We start from the raw sequence: 27,857 nt of genomic DNA, 5'->3' as shown, positions 1-27,857 counted from the left end.
GAATTTTAGCCCAGGTATTTGTATGCGTACCTCCCCTATAAATATGAGCAGAAAAAAAATATAGTCAGATGCTGTATTCAGATACTCAGATATGCATGGATTATATACCTTGAAGGAATTACGTTCACTGGAGTAAGCATGATTTGCAAAAGTAACATTGAATATTTTTCTTTGAGAAAAATATTAAACAAACTTATTGAAAGTGAAATCTAACCCCATTCTGCAACTGATTATGTTAATTTTATTTTAAAGGCGACTAGACTGCAATATAGCTGTATAGCTAATCCATAGACAAAATACAGAACTGAAGTGAAAACAAACTGATATTAAAAGAACAATAACTAACTCCTTTAGAGCTGGCAGCCTAATAAGCCAGACAAATAATATGGCAGTATGGCCAACAAATTTGTTCTGTATTACAGACAAAATTAACATATTTATCTATCTGAATTATCACAGAGTCAAGAACAGTGACCTCTTTTTTTTTGCCTGTCTGCAAAAATCACCTGAAACTGTCATGTCATAGACTAACCACAAAACCAAAGGCTTTTTATCTTGTTTAGCACTAAAAATTGGAACAAAGACGAAATTTCAACAGATTAGCATCTTACTTGTTTCAAAAAGTGAAAAGCAAAGGCTATGCCTGACACCTCAGACATTTCTGAGGGCCACAGGCCAGACTCCTATGGCAGTTTCATTAACTTGAATGTAGTTTTTCTTAATCTGTGCTTGGGACAATTCGTTGTTCAAAACTGAGTTTTCATTAAAACTAAGGCTGAGGAATTGCTGTTGGTTTATTGCCATAAAAATTATGGACTACCACTATGGTTTCAGTAGAAAATTATGTTTATGGCACTAGACAGTGATATTTATGGCAACAGTTTTTTCACCTGTCAGTTCCCCCAGAAGTGCTGTTTAAAGCCATTGAATCAAATCTTACAGGAAGAAATAATCTCAAAAATAATCACGTTCCCCAATGTACTGTGAAATGCACTGCCCAGGAAGAGGGGAAGGCAGAAGTCTGTGGCCCCTCAGAGATGCTGCAGCCATACCAGGGGTTGGCCTGTGCCATCCATCAGCTCTGGCATTGGCCCAGACCCAGGCAACAAACTTCCTCCCTGACAAATCTAAACCAGAGCAGGACTGTAACACAGCAAGGAGGACAGTGCACTATGATGGGGACAAGAAAGGTGACTGTAGAGACCATAGCAGAAAAGGAACTGAAAAAAGGAAGGAAAACTTAAAGTACTGCCGTGGTGCCTTGTAAAGGATACAGGGGAAAAGAGGAGGTGAAGGGGCTAGCCAGGATCACAGGGACATTCACAGAAACCTGGAGGAAACTGGGCTTTGTATCATCTCTGCTCACAAAATAATCTACTAGTATTTTACTGAACCTCTCAATAAAAAGAAAAAACAACAAAACACCACTTTATCTCTGTCACAGTCAACCTAAAGAGCCCAGGAGGTTGTATTTGAAGCTCACTAATGAGCATCTTTAGTGCTCATTAAGTAGATGTGCTAAAAGCTACTTCAGATTCTAACACTTGAAAATGTAAACATTTAAACGACCATCTCAAGTCCTTCATTAGAGCACAGAAAATAGCAAACTGATAAACAAAGTGATTAGTTTTGTGTTCCTAGTTGGACTTTATAAGCAGCTGCTCTAAATTCTGCTGTGTTGTGTCATTCTTGCTGTTCTTAGGGATGAAGATTTTTTAAAAGCATACACATAATCTAATTTAATTGGCTTATTTCAGATGAAAAACTATTAACGAGTAGAAGTGGACAGCTCGAAAAACATTAAAAATGCCTCATACCCATTTTAATTAACTCCTTTTAAAAAGGTATAGATTTAGCTTCAGCCTGCAGCAGACTGGATTAATGGAAGTGGACTCAGTATGGGGGAAAAACAGCCCACTGGGGATCATGTTCCCTCTAAACAGAATGCAGAACAGATCAACAGATGCTGCATTATGTAGTAGACGGTTTGATATCTGATCCATGCAATTTGTTCAGCGTGACACAGTCTCCTAGTAAAAGGAGATTTAACCTCAATAAAGCTCCAACTTCCCCAAAATCTCAAGCAGAGTTATTCATTGGTTAAAGTATCCACAGATTCATTGATTCGGATAACAGAAGATGTGTCAGAAAGGCAGCTGTACAGAGAAGGAATAATTACGGGTTTCCTCCAAGTTTAAACAAAAAAGAAAAATACTGATTTAAAATTCTGCAGATATATTAGTGCATGCAGTAGCTTTTACAACTGAGAGAAGACCCATGCGACTCTACTCCAGGCCATCTTCTTTGGCATCTCTTTGTTTTGGATGACTAATAAGATTCAGAGAATTTCTGTGAAGAATGAAATCTACCATGTAATTAAAAATGGAACCTTGGGCTCAGCTTTTTCCAAAACAGCCACTTCCAAGGTTTGGATTTTTTCTGAACCACCATAAAAAAACCTGACTACTAGGGAAATATTTGAGAAAAATAAGGAAAACAATGCTTTTCTTAAATTGAGAATCCATAATTTTTGAGACTATAGAAGGATCAAGTTTTTTTGCATTTCTGTTTCTACCATGCCATGTTATTCAGCAGAGAAACCTTCTTCCTTTTGTAGCTACCAGCTGGAATAGCTTGATAGACAGACACCTTTCTACATGTGCTAGGAATGTCCAGTGCTGCTCTTTTTTATTTTGATTTTTCCCCCTCTAGTTTCTGAAGTTCTTTGTATCATTTGTCTTTTTCTTTATTCATTTGCTGTTCACTGGCCTACACCAGCATCCTCTGAAGGAACAGTGTCTATTCAACATTTCCCTGAGAACAGGGTGTGGCTAGGACCTTGAGTCCCAGGACATCCACCAGCTCCTATCAGTGTCAATGATGACACCTAACATGTCATCATTGAACAAAATATGTTCTTACAGATACACAATGACTGACATTTCACTACTACCATAGCAGTTTTATTCAGATGCTTAACTAACATGCTGTTAGAAAGTCTTTTCCATTATATATACTGCCTCCCCTAGACAGAAATTTCAGTTAATTATTTTTTGTCTTATCGTTAGTAAGCTGTTTATTGCTTTTCCCTTTGCAGCTAATCATGCTTTTCTTTTATTTGCCTTCTGCAAGATTAAAGACATTACAGGTGCACCTCTTTCATGTCTAAATCATTGGTGGCATCCTATTTCAGCATGTTCCGACTTCAAGCCAGGAAACTAAACAGCCATCACCTAACTGTATTTCCTATTTCTAACTCATCAGGTGATGACATACAAGAAACTTCAGTAAATCACCTCTATTGATATAACAAAGATATGAACAGCTTCTTCCCTTGGTTGTTTTGGGCCCAGTCACCACAGTGATGCAGCAATATGAAATCCGTCAAGTGTGGATCTTGTTATTATAAATCATGTAAGTGTATCCCAATCCTTTTATTGAACAGATGCACTGCATCAAAGATAGCAAAATTTTTCTTCACAGACTACAGCAAAGGAAAGGTGGAGGAAGAAACTTGGTTGTGCTTTCCTGAGGATGAAACTATGATTCACAATACATTTATAAGCTGCTGTGAACTTTGCTGCTATGGAAATGCTGGGGGCAGCTGATAAAATAGCCATGAAAGAACAAGCTATTCCTCTGATGCTCAGAGAGAGCCCTAACACATATTACAGAATTTGGAAGCACTGCAAGATATATTTGAAATGCTGTGGTACCTCTAAAAATAACAACTTATTTATAGCACCACTATCAGTTTTAACACCGTGAAGCTCACATGTCACCTGAGCAGACAAATTGTGTCTAAAGATGCTTTACAGGTATGAATCTGTGTAATCTCAACACAGAAATTGATAGTAGGGTTTTTTACAGACAAGATATCATGACATTAAGACCTTGATTTTTCAAAGCAGTCAAGAATTTTCTACACATATCCAGGTACAATCCTGGCCTATGCTTTGAGATACCAAATTTCATGGTTCACTGTTGAAAAATATAGTACCCTATACAAGTTACTACAAAAAAAAAAACCTACCGTCTAGTACTCTATACAAGTTAATACAAAAAAAACCCCTACTGTCTAGTACTTCATTGTAGTAACAAAGCCAATGATTAAGGTTTTAATTCCCACAAAAAAAAAAAAAAGAAAAAAAAAAAAAGAAAAGCTGACAAAAGGAACATGCTCCCCTTTTTTCCCTTATACTCACTGTAATTTATATCACATAAAATTTATGCACTGGAGAAGAGAACAATTGTTTCAAAGCATTTGTCTGGGAATAATGATTGTCACAGTACAGTGCAACATTTTGACCCCACTTTGCTAGTGCAATAAGCTCTCTTTTCTCCTTGTAATAGGAGGAGGCTAGACTGAAATCTCTATACATCCACACCTGCAGGTTGCACTGCTCAGGACAACCCAGTTCTATTCACCAGAAATGCTGGAAGACAAAGAGCTCCTAAGATTCTTCTGCTTTTACTGCTTATCAAATACTTGCCCTATAACCCCACTGATAGCACGGAGCACTGCCTGGTGCTGCACATGCTCTGTGTTTCACACTGGGCCACTATCTCTCCATCTCATGTGCTTAACTGCTGCATGCTGTTCTACTTACCTCCTTGCTTGTTTTACTACAGTACAGTTCATGCTTTTTTCATACAGAGCATGATTTTATTGCAATTTTGAAGATGAATTTATTTTTTTTAGTTCCAGCTGGACAACACAAAAAAAAAAAAAAAAAAAAAAAGCAAATATAACAACGGAAAATACTACAGGAACTACTCTTGAGCCCCCTGATGAAAAGCTGAGAAAAAGATCTTCTAATTGCCAGTAAAGTCAATTTCTTCAGATAAATTATTCTGCTTCACTTCAACAATCTTTTGCAACAAATTGTAAAATGTTTCTCAGGCCACTTTGCAAACCACTTACGCAAAAGAAAAACAGATTAGTAATCACAATGACACTTGGTTAGAAACAGAAGGCATTTATGGACTCCTGTGGCTATGAAAGGACTCATTTACTTATTGAAAGTAGAATTAAGAATGGGCAATAAATCCCCACTAGAAGGTTTGGTGAATTTAGTATGATCCTAAGCTACTGAGGGCAGGCTGTTGTTTGATGTGCCCTTAAAAATCTCCAGAGATGGAGATTCTGTAACTTATTCTGGCAGTTTATGCTAGTAGCTTATTGCATCAGTATTTGAAACTTAACTTCTTTTCTATCTAAATAAAGTCCCATTTTCTACGATGTAAATTAATGTGTAAAGATGCTGGCAGGAAAAAAGTAGAAGTGAAGATTGCCAGAGAAAAGTAGGAACAAACATATTTTACACTCCACAGAAACATAAAATTTCCAGTAGGAGACATAAATAAAAGTTCTGAAAATATAAAATACCATTAATCTTTAAATCCAAGTTTTTGCAAGTCAAGTATGAATGCATTGACTGAACACTCTATATCTGCATTTTTAAGTTATGTTAGAAAGCAGCATGTTTCATATTTTCTTGATTTTGTATTATTAATTATGTGGTATTCTAGTAAGTAATTAACCTAATTTAGTTGGAATTTGACAAATATCTGTGGAATTAATGTCTTTGCCTAAATCATACTGTGGATATTTGCTCACTAAAACTATCTCCTCTCTCCCCTGGTAAATACCAGGGGAGTTAAAGGCTGTGGGGAAAGCATCAGATTTCAACTGCAGATTATAATGTACCAACCTGGACACCTGTACCATTTTGTTCTCTTCCTTGCAATCTTATTTCTTTTTGGCCATGCATTCCCCTTCTTGTTCAGAAATAAGATTTACAGATTATTGAATTCAATATTTGTCACTAAGCAAAATCACAGAATCATCTGGATTGGAAAGGACCTCTGAGATCATCAAGTCCAATCCTTAATCCACTGCCACTCTGGTTACAAGATCATGGCACTAAGTGCCACATTCAGTCTCTTTCTAAAAGCCTTCAGGGATGGAGAATCCACCACCTCCCTTGGCAGCCCATTCCAATGTCTCATCACCCATTTTTTCCTAATATATAACCTAAACCTCCCCTGAGAGAGAGCTCAAGTCCATGCCCTCTTGTCTTACTGATAGCTACTTGGGAGAATGTTCAAGGGAATGTTATGGTAATATCTGGATATAAATAAAAATTCTTGGATTTTAAACTGAAATGTAAATTCTCAAGTTCTTTGGTATTTGAAAAATTAATCTTTTAAAGAATACTCTAACACACATTTGATGCAATGGACAGTCTATAAATTAATCTACCTTGAAACACAATGCCAAATTTAATGTTGCACTTGAAAAATTTTTTATAAAATGGCAATTTTTCTTTCTATTTAGCCTGATCTAAATCGTGCATAAGGCAATGTCTTTGTCACAGTCTAATCTAGGTCTTTGTTAATTGCTATTAGAAGCATTTGTCTGCAGATGTTTCTTCAAATAGCTTCTCCATGACCTGAATTCTTCTGGAGATCTTGCAAAAGTCTACATGAATTTTCAATTTTGGAACAAAAGCCAACAGCTATAGAATTCAAGAAGCCATGAGACACAGATGCTTGACTTCCAGATGATACTGTTTTTTCCATATGTGATCACTGCAGCACACTACACCACACCACACTGATTCCTCTCTTAACAGGACATTGATGCCAAGTCAACTATTAGTTTCCCTATATTTTGTGTTTCAGAGCATTGCTCCAATTTCAGATACTCCTGTGTTGCTTGAACAGAATGAGAGACAAAGTGTCATGTATAGAGAATGTAATATTTGTTTTCTCACAGAAAGATAGATCTAAATATTCAACTGCTAAACTTGTGCAGATAGCTTCACTGGCTGCCTTGGGCTAGACAGTGTATACTGCATCTGAACCAGAGTGGCTTATGTAAGGGTCAGTACAAATGAAAGGAATACATTCATAAAAGAGGGCAGAGATAAATCACCCATAAAGTTATTCTACTCTGATGACCTGGTATTTTTCTGTTCATTTAAGAATAATTTCACTATGTTCAATGACAGTTTATTGCTTTTCAACACATGCAGCTTTTCACTGTTGTTGAGTAACGTTTGAGGTCAGCTAGGAAAAATCACCTCTATTTACTCCTCATCTGAGAAGCAGAGACCTCAGAAATTCCTATGCACTATAAACATAAGGTTTGTAAGTGGGTGGGCTGCTGTGTTTGTAATTATGCTTTGCTTCCTGGTCAGAGGAGATGTGAATAATGAGAATTACTGGAAGTGATTTGGAGAAAAAAAAATACATATCTTTGCTTAATTCTGGCTAAAACTGTAAACTGTGTAGAAATTGTAGAAGAGAGAATACTACTACAAGAGTCCCCTCATGTACACACATGATAGAAATGCTGCAGAGATCTGTGCCAGCATTTGCCCAACCTGGAGCATTCCCAGGGGGGTACAGCAGTGTCTGACAGGGTTCTCCCAAGTGCCAGAGCAGGATTTGTCCTGGGAGCCATTGGCAAGGCCTGAGAGATCAGCACAGCACCATAATAGCCAAGCAGTTTGCTCTGGGTCACTGGCCCAGCAGTTGCTGGGGTGATTCCACATTTCTGCTAGGAGCTAAGACATGGGTTTTAAGCTTCTCAGTGTAATGAAAAAGTCTGATGTAAAGTGAAGACAATTCTAAGACCTCATGAAAACTCATAAATGTGTTTGTTTACTTTTGCCAAAGTTATGTGTAAGCCACTTCTTTTCATGTGAGAAGGGATTGTTTCTGTTGCTTATAAATTGCTTTCAGCCCTTTGTTTGGCTGTTACAACTTTCCTAAAGTTACTACAGAGAGAGTGGCTAACACTTAAAAGTGCTGTCTTTTTAAATTGCTTTTCACATTCTTTGTTTTAAATTATTTCATAAACAATTTAGCAGATGGACACACAGAAAAAATAATCAGTGCTGCACGGTTTTTATTGCCAATATTCTTTTGCTACTAAAGAAAGGATAAAATTTTATACTTTAGTGCCACTGTTTTGGTATAAGGAAGTGTATTACTATTCACTGAGATATATTGCCATGTAGCATTTTAAAAACATCTCAGTAAAGGTTACCGAGTTATTTATAAAATCTACAATGAAATCTACAATCTACAAACTTTGTAGATCAACCCATGGAAATGTTAGCATTTTCCACTGAAAGATAAAGAAAATAAAAATCCATAGGAAAGCAAAAAAGTACTTGGCACTTCAAGCAATTTAGTAACTGGGGAAAAAAATGATCCACATTGCACTTTGTCAGCAAAATTTTCTCTCTTTCATTCCAGCATTTCAAAGCCAAAAGCCCGCAATATTATAATTTATATATATGATATCTGCAGTATTATAATTTATTTCTGGTAATTATCACCTCTAAATATTTCAATCTCTTTGGGCAAACCCTATGAAATTGCCCTCTCTTCACAATCAATGGTGATAAGCCTCACTGGTTGGCTAAAGAAAACTGCTTTGGATGTCAGCCAACTCACAACTCTGCTTTACTTGTCCTGAGGAGTGCCAGAGAGAAGTGCTTGCAGAGGCTGATTTTTAAGAACCCCTGAGCAGTCTCAGCAACCCTGGAGACCCATGAGCACTTAACTCTTCTAAAAAGCAAGCCCAAGAGACCAAGAACTGAATCTGTATTTCCACATAATGTTTAACCACGTCAGGACAGCAAAAAGCTCCTTAATAACATAACCTATATTGTGCAGGTGTGTAACTTCAGCAGTTGCAAACTTCTGTCTTATTTGCCTTCATTCACCTCAACAGCATTTCAGTGCACTCTGTTCAATTACTCTGTTTCTAGACCACTAACAAATCTGGTAAGGATGAAATATTCAGCACAGCTTTATATTCAAAATAGCACTGTAAGCATTATGATAGAACTTACTCTTCTTTCTCAAGAATCTATAATTGACATTTTCACTCTGTTTCAAACTAAGAAAGCAAGCAAAATTTGACACAAAGCAATTTAAAATATATTTTCTCTGCTGCAAGTCTCCACATCAAATTCCACATCATCTTTTTTCTCCAGATTTAAAAATAACTTCAATTATGTTTTCAGAGTCCAGGTTTTCAGTAGTTTAAACAATCTGACTAAACATGAATATTGGCTAATTTTTGCACCTTGTAAGACATTGTTTTTTGTTTAGAGTACAACCTGTTCTCCTTTTTTTCCAGTACAAGGAATCAGTATTTTTCTCAACAGCACAGTCAATATTTTGAGAACAGACATGAATTCCCCTTTTTAAATCATACTTGAGGAGCCTTTATTTCATACTAGAAGGACTAAGAATCCCAAGGAGATGTTTTTCTTACCATAATGAGGAATTATAGCCCAAGCCATTGCAGAAGCGTAGATACCACCAATCATCCAAAACATACAGAGCCAACTCAGGTGTTCTCCTCGTTTCTCCCGAGCAAGCACTTCCGAAAAATAGGAGAAGACTGTTGGCACAGCTCCACCAATACTAAAGGGAAATACAGATCATGGATTAAGAGTGAGAGTAATTCATGGAAGTCTGAGCAGTCTCATAGGTGCAGTCATTGAAAACTCAAACTACAAGCAGATCTTCTGGCAATAGTTTTGTGTTTTTTTTTCTCAGAATGTACCATGTATTGGGGAACTCTTGAGAAAAATTTCACCAGTTTGGAAAAAATTTCTGTCAAATATTTCCCTGAAAATTCTACATAAAATTCAGTGCATTAAGTGTTTCCAGGAGACTATCACTGTGCCAGGTATTGCAACAGAAATCAGCACAAAGGGTTAACCTTCCCCACTGCAAAATGTTTAAACCATGGCAGGCTACTGACATCTGTCAAAAGATACTGCTTTTAACTGTGAATATTATCTATTTTTCCAAAGAACAACACATGTTTCTGTAAGTCTTACCTCCCATACTTTAGGTAATCAAGAAGCGATTAAATGCCAGCTACATTACTAATATAATTTACTTCATTCATATTTAAAAGGATGTTCTATGCAGTTCCACTGTGTGATTTCCTAAGCCCATGCCAGGTTTTAATTATGTTTTTTATTAAAAGCCTATGCTTTCATACAACATTCATGTTTTTTCATATGGTAAAAATAAACATTGTCTGAAGGTCTTAACAGAAAAAAAATTATATATCATTATCAGTGCCAGCCTAAGGGATTATCTTTTACTGTCTTTACCTCTTCTGCAAGCTGTCAGATGTTCCATAACAGGACAAGTCCTTGTGGATTGTACTTTTGCAGCTAAAGGAAATACCTGTGAAGCTCGAAGAACTATCCTCTCATAACAGATTACATATTTTAAAGCAGTATCTTACTTAAAATTCTTAACTGAATTTTAAAGATAACTGTGTATTTAAGCTGTCATTTGGGAGCTGCCAGACTGTGAGCAAAAAGAAGGAATCTTGAAACAGATTAAAAAAAACATTAAAAAGGTGAACATGAATCCAGAAATGGTATTTCAATGCTAAGAAAATTCAGTGCCATAGCAATAGAGTTTATTTTAAGAAATCTTCAGGTACAATGATGAAATACTGGATCAAGTTGTTATACTGCCTATGGGTCTGTTGTTTTGTCACTTACTTACAGACAGCTCTTCAGGACATACCACTGGTGAACTCTTAGCTTTACAACATTTCTCATAGTTCAGCGTGCCAGGTCTAATTTTCTCTGCTCTGCAAAGGTTTATACCTCTGTGAACTCTTATCAGGTAACAAGGACCATATCCCGCTTCTTCTAATGGGTGAAAACACTAAAAACCTTCATTGGTGACCTCCCCTGTGATGGGCAACAGGAGACATTGTCCTCAGATTCTCTCCTGCAAGTCTGGGGTGAGGAGCAGTGGAAGGGCCATGGCCAGGGAGGAATCACAGCTCATTTTGCTGTGATGGAGAAGCCCTACTCAGAAATCTCCAGTTCCCAAAATATAACCAGAGTACAGCTATGATTTCTTGAACTGAAGGACTCAGGAAAAGCTTTGAATTGCAATTCCACAATATTGACCAAATACAATACTCACGGATCTAATTAGAGTTCTTTTTCTAATGCTGAAATGTCACTAACAGAACCAGAAACAAGGTCTTCCTCTTTCCTGCCTAAGCTGGAAGATGGGGAGTTATAGGTGCCTACTTTCAGAAAGACCTAAATTAGTAGATTGCTGATGGCAACCAGGACAGTATAATTCATAATTCATGCAGTAATATACTAACAAAAGAGCAAAATTCTTTTGTAATCAGTGATTTTTCCTTGATTTGTTTTGCTCACTAATAATAATATAGGTACTGGTAAGTAAATATATACTTACTGGTAAGTAAATATTATATATAATAATATATATATATATAAGCTATATATAATATAACTCTCCTGATCTGTTATCCAATCTGTTCTTCTAAATTTACAATTTTCTTCACTTCATATGTTTTTCATGAAGTACAGAATCTTCTCTTTATTTTATAATGGAGTTACTATGGTAGTAAGTATAGCCTGAAACCATCTGTGCTAAATAGCACAATTAATAACAAATCACAGTTAACAATTTAGTAGTTTTCCTATTGCAAAATGCTTGAAAACATTCTCTATAAAGGATTAATTCCAGGCAAATACAATTCTTATGAAATTCAAGACACAACATTTAATAATCTTGAAATTTCTGATGAATCTCCTAGGCTGGAATTCCAATGAAGTAGGGCTTGTGGAAATATCCAATGGGTGAAGTCACACATCCGTAGTGTGGGTGGAACGATGTTATAGGAAATGGGTACATACTGCAAATGGAAAGAAGGTACCTTATCTTAAGGTCATAAAATTAACAGAATTGTCACAAAAGACAGGAAAAAATGCATCCCCTACCTACAATCATGAACTAACTGTACTATGGACAATGTGGGTCTGACATTACTTTAGCTTTTAAAACTGATCTAGGTGGGTTGACTCATATGCTGTGTCCTAAAAATTCTCCAAGGCTACTGAGGAAAAGTTGCCTGCACTGACCAATTTAAAAGGCCAGGTTTTCTAATAAATAGACCTTCTGGGCACATAAAAGGAATTTTTGAGCCAGCAAGCCATAATATTCAATTAGGGTATGCAAACAAAGAGGAAAAAACCAGCTTTGAAAAAAAACCCCAGCATTTCTGTTTTATTTGATGTGATTAACATTTCCATGAAGTCCTAATTGATCAAACAGTGACAATTACTTGTCTGCTGTGTAAAGGAAAAATAAAGGACATATTTTCAACACCTGCTATTTAGAGTTGTAAGTCTGTTTCATGGCAACTGTGTAGTAAAGCATGGTGTACACTTCACACCTTAAAAGGATGTGAATGGAAAACTTAGGTCTTAGCTAGTTAAATTCTTCCTTCTGGTCTCACATAAATGTGGAGTGATATTGCTAGAGTTTAAGATAGCAGTACCTAAGTACCTAAGCATACTGCTCTTTTGCTCTTACACCAGACCATCTCAGGCTGGCAGTAGCCATGCCTCCACTCCCTGTAACCTGTTGCTAAATGTGGAGCAGGAGGGAAGAGCTGGTAGAGCTACTATAGGTGTTATCACACCAAGCAGCCATGAGCAAACTTCTTACAAACTGCGTGGACCTAGAGATCATTTTTAAAGAAATTTCCCTTAGGCTCTTGCAGAAATTTTAATATGTGCTTGGGACCAAAGTAACTTGCTATCATAGAATTAATGTTGTACTGGGTATATTGAACATTGCTAGCAGAAGCATAAACTACTTCTCAAAGACTTGTTCAAGAGAAGACCAGAGCAACTCTGCCTCATTACATAACTCTCTTTTGAGGTTGTTTCACATACTTCAGTAGCCATTGCAAATTAAGAATTAATTCACCAAAGTGTCATATAGAATCCCCCAACATGTCATCCTACACCTTTATGGAAGAATGCACTTTCTATAGTCAAAAAAGCCCTCAGGTTAGATTCCACCTTCACTTACACTGATGTTAAGCCCTTAATTGCAGATTCATAGAATGGTTTCAGTTGGAAGGGACCTTAAATATCCTCTAGTTCCACCCCCTCTGCATAGGCAGAGACACCTCCTACTAATTCAGTGATTCCAGCTGAGCCTTTCTATTTATGGAATGAAAAGAATTTGGCATAAATGTCAGTAAAAAGACTGACAAATGTCAGTCATGATCTTTTTCAGTTATTTTTAATCTTCTATAATAAACTCCATCAGAATTAGCAGAACAAGCGCAGAATGCATAAATTTTTGTGATTCTCTCAGAAACATGTAGTTCAATTGGAAGGAATACCAACAGATCAGCATATTGTTACTCTTTTTGATGCAAAAGATGAGTAAGTTTTGGAGCCTTAGGGGCTACTTCCATTTAAAAAAAAAAAAGAAAAAAAAGAAAAAAAAGAGAAAGAAAGAAAAAAAAAAAGACTAAGCATGTACACATCCCCCCCCTCAAAATTCTTATTTCACACTTACTTTTCATTTCAGAATTATCTTGTTGGAATCTTTCTAGCTGCCTTTTTAAGTTTTGACTTCTTTCTGACTGTTTTCACTCATATGCCTCATATACACAAAGTCCTCCACTGGCTGCTATCTATGCCCCACAGCTTCATTTAATTTCTGCTGAATGGCACCTCCTACATAGTTCAGTTTCCACTCAGTCTGCATATGGCTAGTGTTTTAGGTAGTAGGTCATATTTGCTATGTTCTGTTACTTTTTTTGAAAAAAAAAAAAAAGAGTTGTAGTGTTTCTTCTGTTTATTCACAAGGAGTGATGCCTTCTTGGCTGGAATACTGTTGCAATTAAAAAAAATTATTTTAATTTCAAAAAGAACAACAGTTATTCAGGTGAAAATGACAGTATAGAAATTAGCAACTAATCTGATCCCACTTTCAGTGAAAGAAGGCTCAATTTCTGTCTGCAGAAAATCATCCACACTTAAAGCTATGTTTTTATAACAGTTCTGTACTCTCTGTGTTCATGTTTGTTGTGTGAAATTAAAGAGGGAGGTTGGGGGGAGGGGAAATCAAAAGGAGATTTAAGTAATGTACCCGAGGAGATTCCCTGAAATAAACAATAAGCTGAGGTACATTTGCATTTTCTTTATTACAAACAAAGATGATAAATGTCTGCTAATCTATCTTCAGAGCAGTGAATCGTCACAACAGATTTTGGCAACTGAACAGTGTGACAGCTGGGAAGAAAACACTTCTGCAAGGCATTGAGAAACCTCTGGCTTTAGATAGAAGCCTTTGTTTATTTTCAGATTCACTAACCAAAGGTACTTGAAATGCAAACACATACAAGGAATAGACAATTAGGACAAAACCCCTTACAGAATACTAAACACACAAAGCAGGGTGGTATTCTTCTGGAACACCTTATCTTCTCTTTCAAACTTGGACAACATCCAGCTTGAAAAGATGCGTGTGTGTGAGGTGGCATTTGTAGATTGTCACCTTGCAGTTTTCAATTTTTAAAAAAGTGGTGGAGTTTAAAACACAAAATCAGTGTTAACATCCTGAGCTTACCACTGTCCAATCGCACCTACTCTTCCTCTTCTAATTAACTCTCTGCTGTCACCGTCACAAGTCTCATTAAAAAACTTTTCTGTTGTTTTCCTTTCAGAACAGTCATTAGAGTGGAAAGTACCTAAGACTGAGCAGCCAGATTCATAGAATCATAGAATGGCTGGGTTGGAAGGTACCTTCAGAGACCACCTAGTCTAATCCCCTTGCAGTGAGCAGAGACATCTTCAATTAGATTTGCTTGCTCCCTCTCCAACCTGAGTGTTTCCAGGGAGGGGGCATCTTCCACCTCTCTAGGCAACCTGATCCAGTGTTTCATAACATTCGTAGTAAAAAAAATATCTTCCAAATATCTAGCCTTAATATATTGTCTTTCAATTTAAAACCATTAGCCTCTGTCCTACTGCTATAGGCCCTCCTGAAGACTCTGTCCTCATACTTGCTATAGTCCTTCCTTAAGTATTTGAAAGACACCACTAAGGTCTCCCCAGAGCCTTCTCTCCTCCAGGTTCAACAACCATAACTGTCTCAGCCTCTTCTCCAGCCCTATTAGAATTTTTTTGGCCCTCCTCTGTACTCATTCCAACAGGCCCACGTCTTTCTTTTGCTGAGGACTCCAAAGACAGATGCAGTGCTCCAAGTCTGGTCTCACCATAGCAGAGAAGGGGAGCAGAATCATCTCCCTTGACTTAGTGGCTTCCTTTCTTTTGTTGAAACCCAGTATAGCGTTGCCTTTCTAGGCTGTGAGAGCACATTGCCACCTCATCTCCAGCTTTTCATCCACCATCAGTCCCAAATCCTTTGACCCAGAGCTGATGTCAGTCCCTTCATCCCCCAGCCCTTACTTTACTGATACTGGGGGATTGCTCCAACTCATGTTGAGGATGTTGCACTTTTGAACCTCATGAAGTTTACATGGGCCCACTTCTTCAGCTTTTTCAGTTCCTTCTCGGTGGCATCCTATTGCTAAGGTGTTCAACTGCACCATTCAGCTTGACATCTACAAATTTGCTAATGGCACACTGAGTATCACTGTCTGTGTCACTGTTGAAGGTATTAAACAGTACTGGTCCCAGTACAGAAGTCAGTCAGGTTTCTCAGGCAGGGCTTGCCCTTGGTGAAACCATACTGACTGTCTTATATCACAGCCCTCTCCTCTATGTGACTTAGAATAGCTTCCAGGAAGATTTTTCACATGATCTTGACGGGCACAGAGGTGAGGCTGACAGGCTGGTAGTTCCCTAACTACCTTTCTACCCTTTTTAAAAATGAGTGCAATCTTCCCCTTTCTCTAATCACGAGGCTCTTGCCCCGGTTGCCAGGACTTTTTAAATATCATGGAGAGTGTCTTGGCAACTACATCATCATATTCCCTCTGGGCTGTAGGATGCATTTCCTCAGGTCCTGTAGACTTATGCATGTTCAGGTTCTTCAGATAATCATGAACCTTATCTTTTATGGTGAGAGAGACATTGCTCCCCACGTACCTGTCTTGTGGTCCATCCACTCAAGAGGTGTGGGAAGAGAGTTTGCCAGTAAAAACTGAGGTGAAGACATTTTTGAGTACCTCAGCCGTCTCCTTATCCACTACTGGCATTTTGCCAGTCTCACTCATCAGGGCATATGCTTTCTTTGACTTCCTTTTTTCTGGTTGACATACCTGTAGAAGCTCTTCATATTACTAATATTTTTCTTTGCATCTCTTGCCAGGTTCAGCTCCATCTATGCCTTGGTCTTTTTGACCCCATTCCAACACAACCAGGCAATGTCCCTATATTCTTTTCCAAGAACACCCGTTCCTGTTTCTACTGCTTTTCATTTCCAGCTTGCACCTTATTTTGATAAGCAGGTCTCAATTCGACCATACCTTCCTTGACTGGTTTCTTACACCTGAGGATCACGAGCTCAGTTTGCGTGGTTCTCCCTGAGTACTGCTGGAGCAAGCCCTACAAAACTGCAGCATGCTATAGACCATGCTTTGCTGATCATTCTACCTTTGTTTGAACACAGGTGGCTCTGAACTACGTATACTACAAAAGCCATCTTTCAGGTAAACATATGATCTGTATGCTATTGATAACAAGAGAGTCCTTGATAACAAGAGATAAAGATTCACGTGATTATTTACTGAACTCTACAGTTCTAATAGAAGCTGAACTGATGAGTCAATAATTCATGCCCCAAATTTGCATTATTTTTATAAATCTATTCAAATGTTATGTCTAATTCAAGCACATAATTGCAAAGAATTTGCCTGTGATACTTGTTCAGCTAGGTATATCAGATAAATTGCTTTCAGATCTGCCAGTATGTTTAATCACAAAATCATTCTTTATGAACATTTTCTTTTGCAGATTTTCTTCTTCCTTTTTATTGCTTTTTTAAAAAGTTTTTGCTTGCAGTGGGAGTCTTTGACAGACTGTCCTGGTTTGGGCCAGGATAAAGGTGATTTTCTGTCTTGTACTTTTGCTTTTAGCTAAGTCTCTTGTAAGTAGTTGCACTTGCTGAAATTAACAGCAGGTTTCTCAGACAGTGTGTGTTTCTAGGACTGATAACACTTGATGTTTATAGTTACTGCTAGAGACTGGTGTGCAGAGCCAAGGACACTGCTCAGCTCTGAAGAAAACATAAAGAGGTCCCACCTGCATCCCTCCTTTGGGGAGGAACAGACAAGATAGATGCCAGAATTGACCAGAGTATTCCATCCCATATACGTCATCCTCAGTATAAATTTGAGGGATCACGAGGGCCAAGCCAGATTTCCTGCTTCCAGCTTCCGGCTGCCTGCCCTTCCTGCCCTTCCTGCTTCCCTTCCTTCACCCGGCATCCTGGAAGGATCCCGTCCGTTTGCCTGCCTGTGGTCCTGATCCGTGCCAGCCCTTATCTGTGTGTTCCTGCCTCCAGTTCCCAACTGCTGCCGACTCCAGGAGTCCAGCCTGGACTTTCCCAGAGCTGCCCTGCAGCCTCGGTGGTGACGTGAGAGCTATTGGGGGAAAGGGGGGAGGAATGTGGTATCCATTTTCTTGTATATTTGTATATATTTATTAATTTTTCCTATTTATCATTACTGTTTCATTAAAGTTGTGTAGTTTAGTTTCCAACCCATAAGTCTCTCTCCCTTATTCTCTCTCCTTTCTTATAAGGGAGGAGAGAGAGATTAATAGAGAGCGTCTGTTACTCGGTTTAATTGCTGGGCCAGTGTTAAACCGTGACACAGACCAAGCAGGCAGGATGAAGAGACAGATGAATTACTTTGTAAGCAGGTGGGAGAAATTTCACAATTGCTAGTCCTGGTTCTCATGGGAGACTTCAACTTACAAGATGTCTGCTGAAAATACATTGCAGCAGAGAGGAGACAGTCAAGTAGGTTCCTGGAGTATGTGGATGACTCCCCACTGGACCTGTTGTCCTGAAGGGCAAAGGAGTCCAGGAAGGATGGACATTCTTCAGTAAGGATGTCTTCAAGCTGCAGGAGCAGGCTGTCAACATGTGCTGAAAGACAAGCCAGCAGGGAAGAAGACCAGCCTGTCTGAAAAATGTTGAACTTAGGAAAAAAAAATGAGAGTTTTTGACTAAAAACCAACCAGGACTTAATCTAGCTACTGCCATTGAAATACAATAAAAATGTTTCTATAAATATATTAGCAATAAAAGAAAGTCTAAGGAGAATCCATTAAGATTGATGGTAAGATGAGTTGTACCCAGTACCCTGAGCTGTACAGGGAGCAGAATGAAGCTGCCATAATCCAAAGGGAAATGGTTAGCTACATCACTTAGACATACAAAAGTCTATGGACCTGGATGAGATCTACCAAAGGTATTGAGAGATATGGCAAAAGTGCACACCATGACACTTTCCATCATTTATCATTAGTCCTGACTAACCAGACAGTTGACTGAAAGCTAGAAAAAGTGACATCCATCTACAAGAAGGGCAGAAGGAGAATCTGGGGAACTACAGGCCTGTCAGCATGATTTTGCTGTCAGGAAAGGTTATGGAGCAGATCATCCTGAATGCCATCGCACAGCACCTAAAGACATTCAGGTGATCAGGCCCAGTCACTACACCTTTATGGCAGGCAGGTCCTCTTTGACTAGCCTGATCCTCTGAGGGCATGAGTGAAATGCTGTGGGTATTGTCAACTTAGATTTTAGTAAAGTCTGGAATCCAGTGGACCCTCAGTAAATTTGCATATGACTCCAAGTTGGGTGGGAGTATTGATCTGCTTGAGTGTAGGAAGTTTATGCAGCGGGATCTGGACAGGCCTGACTAATGGGCTGAGGTCAGTTGTATGAGGCTCAACGAGTCCAAGTGCTGCATTCTGCACTTGGGTCAAAACCCCCTGCAATGCTACAGGCTTGGGAAGGAGTGGCTGGATAGATGTCCAGAGGAAAAGGACCTGAGGATGTTGGTTGACGGCTGGCTGAATATTAGGCATCAGTGTGTCCTGTTGTCCAAGAGCGCCAGCATCCTGGCTTGTATCAGAAATAGTCTGGCCATAGGACCAAAATGCCTGGACTGCCTCAGGCCATTAGTGGAGTTTTCATCTCCATGATTAACATATTCAAGTAAGGGAAGAGATTTTTCTCCAAATCCCGTGGTGAGATGGCAACCTGTCCCCTGCATGCATGGAGCAGACCCTGAAGGATCACGTGCTGTGGACCTGTCACCTGTGAGGAATGCCAGTGGAGCATCTTTGGACCTGCAGCCTGGGGAAGATCATGGGGCAGATGTTATGGACCTGCAGCACGGAGGGGACTGTTCCTGAAGCAGTCCATGGCCACCTGCACTGGAGCAGTTTGCTCCTGAGGAACCGTGCCTTGCAGAAGGAAGGGTCTTCATGTTTGAAGAGTTCGTGAAGGAATTTCTCCTGTGGCAGGGACCCCACACTGGAGTAGGGAAAGCATGTGAAGAGTCCTTCACCCTGGAGAGGAAGGAAGGAGCAGCAGAGAACAACCGGTGATGTTTATACTGTAAACCCCACTGCCTGTTTCCCCATGCCTCTAGGGGGAGGAACTAGAGACAGCAAGAACAAAGTAATTTGGGCCTGGGAAGAGGGGAGGGGTGGGGGAAAAGTATTTAAGCTCTCGTTTGTATTTTCTCTTTGCCCTGTCTTGATTTGATGATAAATTAAATTTCTTTTTCCCCAAGTCAAGTCTATTTTGGTCGTATGTGTAATTGGTGAGTGAATTCCTCCTTGCCATCCCGAAATGGGGGAAGGGGAGTGAATGGCCATGTGGTCCTTTTTTGTCAGTCAGGCACAAACCATGACAAAGTGATAGGGCTTTAAACTAGGGATGTTGGGGGACAGGATCCTCAGGTCATTCCACACCCAGCATGTTGAGGACAGAACTACTAACAGAAGAGAATCACAGCACAACAATACAGTATGTGCACTGATGGATACAAGACCTGTCTGTAAGACTGCTTCAAAGCAGTCAAATGTCTCTATGCAAATGCATGAAGCATGGGGAATATATGAGGAGTAGCACATGCCTGCAGGGCTATTGTGTTATTGGTATCACCAAGATGTCTTGGGATGGCTCCTATGGCTCCAAGCAATCATCTTCATGGGGGACTTTAACCACTCCAACATCTGCTGGAGGGACAACACAGCAAAGCCCCAGAATGTGGCCCACACCAAAAAGAAACAGGAGAGCTGGTCATCCAAGATGCAGAGAAGGGTAAGGTACTCAGGATTACTTTGCCTCATACTTCACCAGCAAGGACTCTGGTGACACTCTGCATGTTATGGAAGCCACAGGAAGGGGCTGGGAAAAGGAAGATCCTCCTCACTGTAGACGAAGAGCAGGTTCAAGCTCACCTAAAGAAACTGAAGGTGAACAAGTGATAGGATTCACGCAGCTCCTGAAAGAAGTGGCAGAAGTCACAAGGCCACTGTCCATCATATTTAAAAAGTCATGGCAGTGTGGTGAAGTTTCTGCTGACTAGGAAAGGGGAAACACAACCCCCATTTTCAAAAATAGAAAAGAAAAAAAAAAAGACGACCCAGGTAGCTACAGGCCATTCAGTTTCACCTCTGTGCCTGGCAAGATCATGGACCAGATCTTCCTGAAGGCTCTGCTAAGGCAAGCAGATAACAAAGGGATGGCTGGTGACAGCCAACACAGCTTCCCTAAGGCCAAGTCCTGCCTGACTAATTTGGTGGCCTTTTACAATGGGGTCACAGTCTTGGTGGAAAAAGGCAGAGCAACAGACATCATCTACCTGGACCTGTGCAAAGCATTTCACACTGTCCAGTATGATATTCTGATCTCTAAACTGGAACAATACAGATTTGATGGGTGGACCACTCATTGGATAAGGAACTGGGTGGATGGTCACACCCAAAGAGATATGATCAATGACTTGGTGTCAAAATGGAGATATGTAATGAATGATGTTCTTCAAGGGCTGGCACTCAGACCAGTGCTATTTAGCATCTTTGTTGGTGACGTGAACAGTTGAATCTAGTGCATCTTCATCAAGTTTGCTGACAACCCTAAATTCTGTGCTTAAGTCAACACACTGGAGGGAAAGGATGCCATCCAGAGAGACCTTGACAGCCTTGAGAAGTGGGCTCATACAAACTGCATGAAGTTCACAAGGCCAAGTTCTGCACCTGGATTGAGGCAATCCCATGCATGAATACAGGTTGGAAGGAGAAAGGATTGAGGACAGCACTGAGAAAGACATGGGGATGGTGGTGGACCAGAAGCTAAACATGAACTATCAATGTGTGCCTGCAGCCCAGAAAGCCAACCATATACTGGGCTGCATCAAAAGAAGCATGGCTAGCTGGTTGAGGGAGATGATTCTCCCCATCTACTCTGCTCTTGTGACACCCCATCTAGAGTCCCATGTCCAGTTCTGGAGCCCTCAACATAAGAAAGACAGAAATCTTTGAGTGTATGCAGGGGAGAACCACAAGAATGCTCAGAGGGCTGGAGTACCTCCCCCATGAAGCCAGGCTGAGAAAGTTGGGGTTATTCAGCCTGGAGAAGAGAAGGCTCTGAGGTGACCTTAAGTGGCTTTCCAGTAGCAGAAGGGGACCTAGAAGAAAGCTGGGGTAGGGCTTTTTGCATGGATGTGTCGTGAGAGGACAAGGGGAAATGGTTTAAAGCTTGAAGAGGGGAGATTTAGGTTAGACATTAGGAAGAAATTCTTTCCTGTGAGGTTGCCCAAGGAAGCTGTGGCTGCCCCCACAAGTGTTCAAGGCCAGGCTGGGTGAGGCCTTGAGCAACCTGGTCTAGTGGAAGGTGTCCCTGTCCATGGCAGGAGAGTTGGAACTAGGTGATCTTAACAATCTCTGCATTAGCCTATTGTGTGGAAACACTGATAGCCATTGGTGGGAGACAGCTGGGAGATGGAAAGTAATCAGAGGCAGCATGACTACAACCTTTTATGGGTGAGGACACACAGGGTATTTTGTGAGAAAGACCTGTAGTAAGTGGGTATGAAGATGTAAAATGTAAGTACATCATGATACTAAATACTGATGACAAATTACAAAAGCAGCCTGCTGGTCTAGGGGCTTTTTGTCTGGAGAGAAGACTGAGAGGGGATCTGACTAGTGTGTATAGATATAGGAAAGCTGGGTCAAGAAGAAAGGGCCAACCTTTTCTCACTTGTGTCCTGTGATATGACAAGGGACAATAGATTCAAGATAAAGCACAGGAAGTTCCACCTCAACATGGGGAAGAATTTCTTTACTGTAAGGCTCCCAGAGAGTCTGTGGAGTCTTCTTCTCTGGAGACTTTCAAGACCTATCTGTATGCATTTCTGAATGACCTGCCCTAGTTTTGGTCCTGCTCTGGCAGGAGAGTTGGACTTGATGATCTTCAGAGGTTCCGTTCCATTCCATTCCATTCCATTCCATTCCATGCTATGCTATTCTGTTCTCATTCCATTTCATTTTATTCCATTTTATTCCATTCCGTATGATCAGTGAATCAAATCCTGACTGTCTGGAACTGAGCTGCAAGGAGACACATTCATCCTGCTCTTTTGGGAGATCAAATTCACTATGCAGATCAAAGAAAGAAGAAAAGCTCTTCAAAAGTCAGGAAACAAAATTGCCTTGGCCTTCCTTTAAAGAAGGAAAGTTACTGGATCACAGCCTAAAAAAAAAAACAGAGGAGAAAGCATCAAAGGGAAGCTCTTATTCACATGTGTCTCTTTGAAAGGTGAGGTCTGTCAGATACTAGATGTTCAGTATGAACTGAGAAATGCCAGCTCCAAAGAGCAGTCTGTTAACCTGCCCTATAGAAAATGGGATTATTGTCAGGGAAAAAATAAATTAAGAGGCTCTCAACATTTAATCATATTTTTTTCATAGTCCTGCAGAGGCATCTGCTTGTGTATGTGAGCATCTTGTGCTGTGTCTATGTGGTCCATATCTCTGCTCTAACATTTTTACAGTTGTTACACATATGGACAACCTGCATGTCCTTCCTATCTTGGCCATTAAGAGGGATATGCAACACTGAAAATTTCTTGCCACTACAATAATATAAAAAAGGTGTGCATAAACATTGGAGTGGATGGATTTGCACAGGCAAACACCTCAAATCTGCTAGTTACAAGAAACTACACGCAGACTTTTTGATTTTTTGCTAACTGTTGACTCCTCACAGTAGTCTGAAGAATTTGAGAGAAGTATCCCTTTTGTATGTCCTGCTAATGTAGAAGGAGGCCTGCAGGTGCTTTTGAGATTTCTTCTGAGGAAGGACTAAGCAAGCTGGCTGAAGGTGAGTCCAGATTTAAAGAAGTGTAGGCTAAAGTCTTCTGGAAAAGAAACAGTGTACGATGTACATCAAGAGAGAGACTCATTCAAAACAGGCAAAGGAGTGGGAAAAGTCTTCTTAATAGCTTGGAGAAAAAAATTGGCCAAACTGGCAATTTTAGCAAATTATGAGAAATTTTTGTCGTCTCAGTGTAATGTCTGCTTTGTAAAATAGGACACATTTATTTAGCATTTTTTACTTTGCTCATGAAGAAAAATCCATTTCTTCTGTGAGCAAACATATGGGGTTGTCTGAAGAAATTCTGCACTGTGGTTCATCTCAAAATTTATTTCAGCTAGCTTTTTACTGCATTAAATCTTTGATTACTTTTAGAAGTTACAGTTGGGCTGGGTAACCACAATACAGTTTCCCAAACTGTATCATCACTGTTTTTTTTCAAAGTAACCAACATGAAATTTGCTGGGATAACATATAGAGGACTTTTAAGCAATTTCTTTTTAATTTACACTTAGAAAAAGTGTATATAAAATTATCTGAAAGTATCAAAAATAGTAAACCAAGAGCTTAGGTTTTTTTGGTTTTTGGTTTGGTTTGGGTTGGGATTTTGGGTTTGGTTTTGGTTTTGCTTTTGGTTTTGTAATAGAGATTAGGTAAATTCTCTGGCTGAGAATAATACTTCACAGTTGCAATGATGAATAGGTGACAGCTCCAGTTCTTTTTAAATTAGCAGTGATGTTATGAGTCATGTTCTAGTATTAAAAAAACCTTCTTTTAACTATTTCAAAAGCAGACCTAACTAAGTCTTGTTTGATGATAAATCTTTGTACATTACCCCAATAGCTAACAATTAATATAGCACAGTTTCTTGGCCAGGTCTTTTTAAATTGTAGAAAAACATATTTAGACCATTATCAGGTATTTGGATTCAATTTTCTTTTGAGTTTTTATGTTCTATAAACCAATGGAAGAATCAATTATAGTATTATTTTCCATAAAAAGAAATTATTCTGAGGACTTTCTATATTCTTTTCACTGTCTTAAGTTCACTTTTAAGACTTTTATATCCTTCAATGCCCTTTACCCACTAATATCTTAACCCTGTCTATACTGTTATGTATTTCAAATCACTTTTATCATGCAAAATTTTTACTAGATACAGATTTTTCATATGTAAAGGCATTATTTGCAGGATTTTTTCCTGAGCAATTTATTTTTGTAGACACATTTTATCTGTAAGAGAATCTGAAAAGAATCTATTTTGTAGTACTTTTTTATAAATAAAATCTTCTACCAGACACTGGTTTTCTTTTTTATACTTCTTGAGCTGTCTTTATGTTATCTAGAACTTAACAGACCAGTTTAAACTCTATGCGCATAAATAATTTTATATATTTTGAATATTTCTTAATATTTTATTCAATTTTAATTATAGGAAATTGTTAAGGTAACTCGCTGCTACTTCTGAAAAATTGTTACTCCAATCTGAGTAAAAATACTATTTTGCCTTTAAAACATATCTTTCAGTTCTCTGCTCAAAATTATTCTTATTTGGTATATGGGCTCCTTAATTCACACAGAACTACTGGAACAAAGCCTCCTCCCTTGATAACAAGATAAATATTCAGTATCTTCCACTAAGAAAGAAGATCTGACACCTGCTATCCAGAAACAGGACCTCTAAAATGAAGGGAGGTTATAATGAGAAAATAAGTTAAATTTCTATTCCCATTCAGCTGACACAGCTTCTTCTTTAGAGCAAGGCATGTGATGTAGTATTGTATGCAACTAATGTTCAAGATTTAATTCAAGCCATCTAAGCAAAGTTTCTGTCATACTGCAAGAAAATATGGCTTCAAAAGTGGCACAAACATCTAGAAGTTCTTCATAAGCAATACCAAAAACATTTTTCCTTTTTGCATAGTCACTGATGCAAAGTCACTGATTCCCAAAGTATTGGGAAACATAGACCTGTAAAATGTTTGCTCTAACAGTAGGTAACCTGGGCGTTCAGGTGTTTGAAAGATTTTCCTTTGCTGCCCCTGCAGGAGGAACAATCCACATTCTTTCTAGGTCCTTGATATACTGTGTCTTCTGCTGTTGCATCTGCTCTCAACATAAGATCAACATAAGAGGAAAGGCAGATATGATACAAATACCATCTTGAAGATGGCTCTCAAGTAAAAAGTAAGCCCTATTCAAGAGCAAATTAGCAGATGAAAGAGAAGGGTTCCAAACATGCAAAGTCTGGTGGAAAAACTGCATCATCACTGGCAAGCAGTGAGAAGAGAGAAACAGGAATAACTTTCCTCCATCTGAAAGGTATGAAGCACAGATTCAGATCTAGAAACCTGAGGTTGTTATGATGCATCTCTGGTACCAGTTGGAGGAGGTTATTATGAAGAGATATCTGGTCTTTGAATAACAGCAGAAGTGAGCCAACGAAGAATCTTTTTCTGCAGTAATTGCTATGAGGAATGACTCTGCACTTCATGCTGTCTTGGTTTATTGTTGGTGGTAGTTTGTTGGGGATTTTTCTTTTAAGTGGGCTTTAAAATGTAGTATATGGTAGCAAATTGGCTCTGATCTATTCATGCAGCTCTCAAAGATGAGGTAGGCAGACTTTGAACAGAGATAGAACCCATATGGAGGTATAAAACACAAATATGAAGGGTCTACTCTTTCAAAGACCATATCTTATAAGCTGAGTACACAATGGTACATGCTTCCTCATCCAGGACACAAATCTTTCAGGAGTAAAGCTACACACACTGTACATTACTGGAAAGGTACTGGTGAGGAGATCCTGCAGGCAAATTTGGCATAAGGCATTACAAATACGTATTTTGCCATATGCCCCAAGAAGAACAACCTGCATGAAAGCCAACAGTGTCACGAAACCCAAAAGTAAAACCTTTGTGGCACAAAGATGCAGAATTGCCCTCATGAACTGGACAAGCTAAGCAGAAGTACATCAAGCTTCTGGCCCTTGACAGAACCATGGAAGACTGAGTGTCATGCAACAAGATCATTGTTTCTGCATGGAGAGACCTAATATACAGCTTGCAATTGCTAGTGACCTATGATACCAAAAATATGTAAAGAAGCTAAATGGGATTTTTTTTTCCTAATTTTTTTAAAGAAATAAGAGTAGTTGCCATTTTCTCTTGGTGTCCCTTAAAGTAATATCTGACAATCTGTTGACAGACTAAGAAGATTCTTCTAGCAAGAGGATTCCTCACATCTCCTTCGTCTCTCCCCTTTCCCTTCCATCCCTCTTCCTAAATTAGTAACTCAGTGATATGGTAATTTCTTTTCATATTGTGTCCAGCCCTAACCTATTTCAGGTCAGTTCAAGGGGTTTCTAAATCCACAAACATCACACAATGGTGTTAGCTGACTGTGGCTACACAAACTACAGCCAACAAACCATACAAGCAGTGGAATCATGTGCATGGCTTGATGACACAGCTTACTGTGCTCTCACCAGCTTCCCTCTGTTCAGCATCCTAAAGATTGAAAGTGGCCTGAAATGGAATTGTAATTAGGAGTTTTGATTTGAATCAAGCAATTACCAAAAGTGTTAAACTAATCACTATGCAGAGCACAGTTCTTGATCATCCAAGAGTGCAGTAAAGGTAGAAGCTTCTCCATAGTAATTTACTTGTGTATCTCAATCTCTGCTCTTTTAAGTTTAAAATTATAAACTTAATAGACCATTAAAACTATATTGAATTTTTCCAAAACAGAGAAGTTATTTAAATGAAAACTAAAGCAAACATATGGTTACAGACAACTGGAGAGAGCAATAGCATCTGGCACACTCTAGGGCCCTGTTTCAAATTTGACAGTCTTGACTACAGTGGTATTATAAACAATATTATGCACACAATGATTTTAGCAACTTTACAGATATTACTGAAATCTTACAGTACACCTCTCTGTGCAACATCATTTTGCTAACTGAACAAGCAATACATAGAGAAGCTGAGGCAGAAAAGAGTTAAGCAAGTGGCTCAAGTTCATGAAGCAAGCCTGTTGCAAACTAAGAACAGAAACCAACATCATCATCAAGACTAAATTTCTATATTAAATACCAAATTTTTGCAAACAGGGAAATTTTATTAGCACACAGAATTGTGGAAATGAACAAAACCAGAGGAGCTTACCCAAATCCAGAAAACAAGCGACAGAAGAGGAAGAAGCCATAGCCCTGGACAAATGATGAAAGGAAGGCAAAGAATCCATTGACAGACATGCATATCAGGAGTGACTGTCTCCTTCCCACCTTGTCTGCCAAGCCTCCCCAGAAGAACGCTCCCACCATCATCCCAAGGTATACTATGCTACCTGCAATACACAAAAAAAAGATGTTTTGTGAGCTACAGAACCCATCACAATTGACAACACAAAAACCATATCTTCTGTATTTACAAAACAAACACAAGAGAGGCTATTTTATTGTTTCTCATTGAACAGAAATTACATGATTAGCTTTTGAAATGTATCGAGGGAGAACAAATTTCCTACTGTGTCTTCATCTTCTGTTACTAGACATGCCAAAGATTAATATAATTATTAAATAAGGTGCCACAAACTAATACAATGTAAAAAAAGGCAAATTAGACTGGATG

At 38.9% G+C, this 27,857-nt stretch overlaps 1 protein-coding gene across 1 annotated transcript in view; it reads right to left on the bottom strand.

The window, feature by feature from the left end:
• SV2C (synaptic vesicle glycoprotein 2C) overlaps window positions 1-27,857 on the bottom strand; it is a 115,074-nt gene that overhangs the window by 37,843 nt on the left and 49,374 nt on the right. The window contains exons 3-4 of the mRNA XM_071730658.1: window positions 27,393-27,573; window positions 9,302-9,453 (exon numbers count right to left, since the gene is read on the bottom strand). Of these exons, the coding sequence (XP_071586759.1) occupies window positions 9,302-9,453; window positions 27,393-27,573 (333 nt within the window). The remainder of the gene's footprint in view (window positions 1-9,301; window positions 9,454-27,392; window positions 27,574-27,857) is intronic.

This window comes from Heliangelus exortis, chromosome Z (genome assembly GCF_036169615.1).
Source record: "Heliangelus exortis chromosome Z, bHelExo1.hap1, whole genome shotgun sequence".
Classification (NCBI taxonomy): domain Eukaryota; kingdom Metazoa; phylum Chordata; class Aves; order Apodiformes; family Trochilidae; genus Heliangelus; species Heliangelus exortis.
This window is presented reverse-complemented; position numbering and strand designations above follow the sequence as displayed.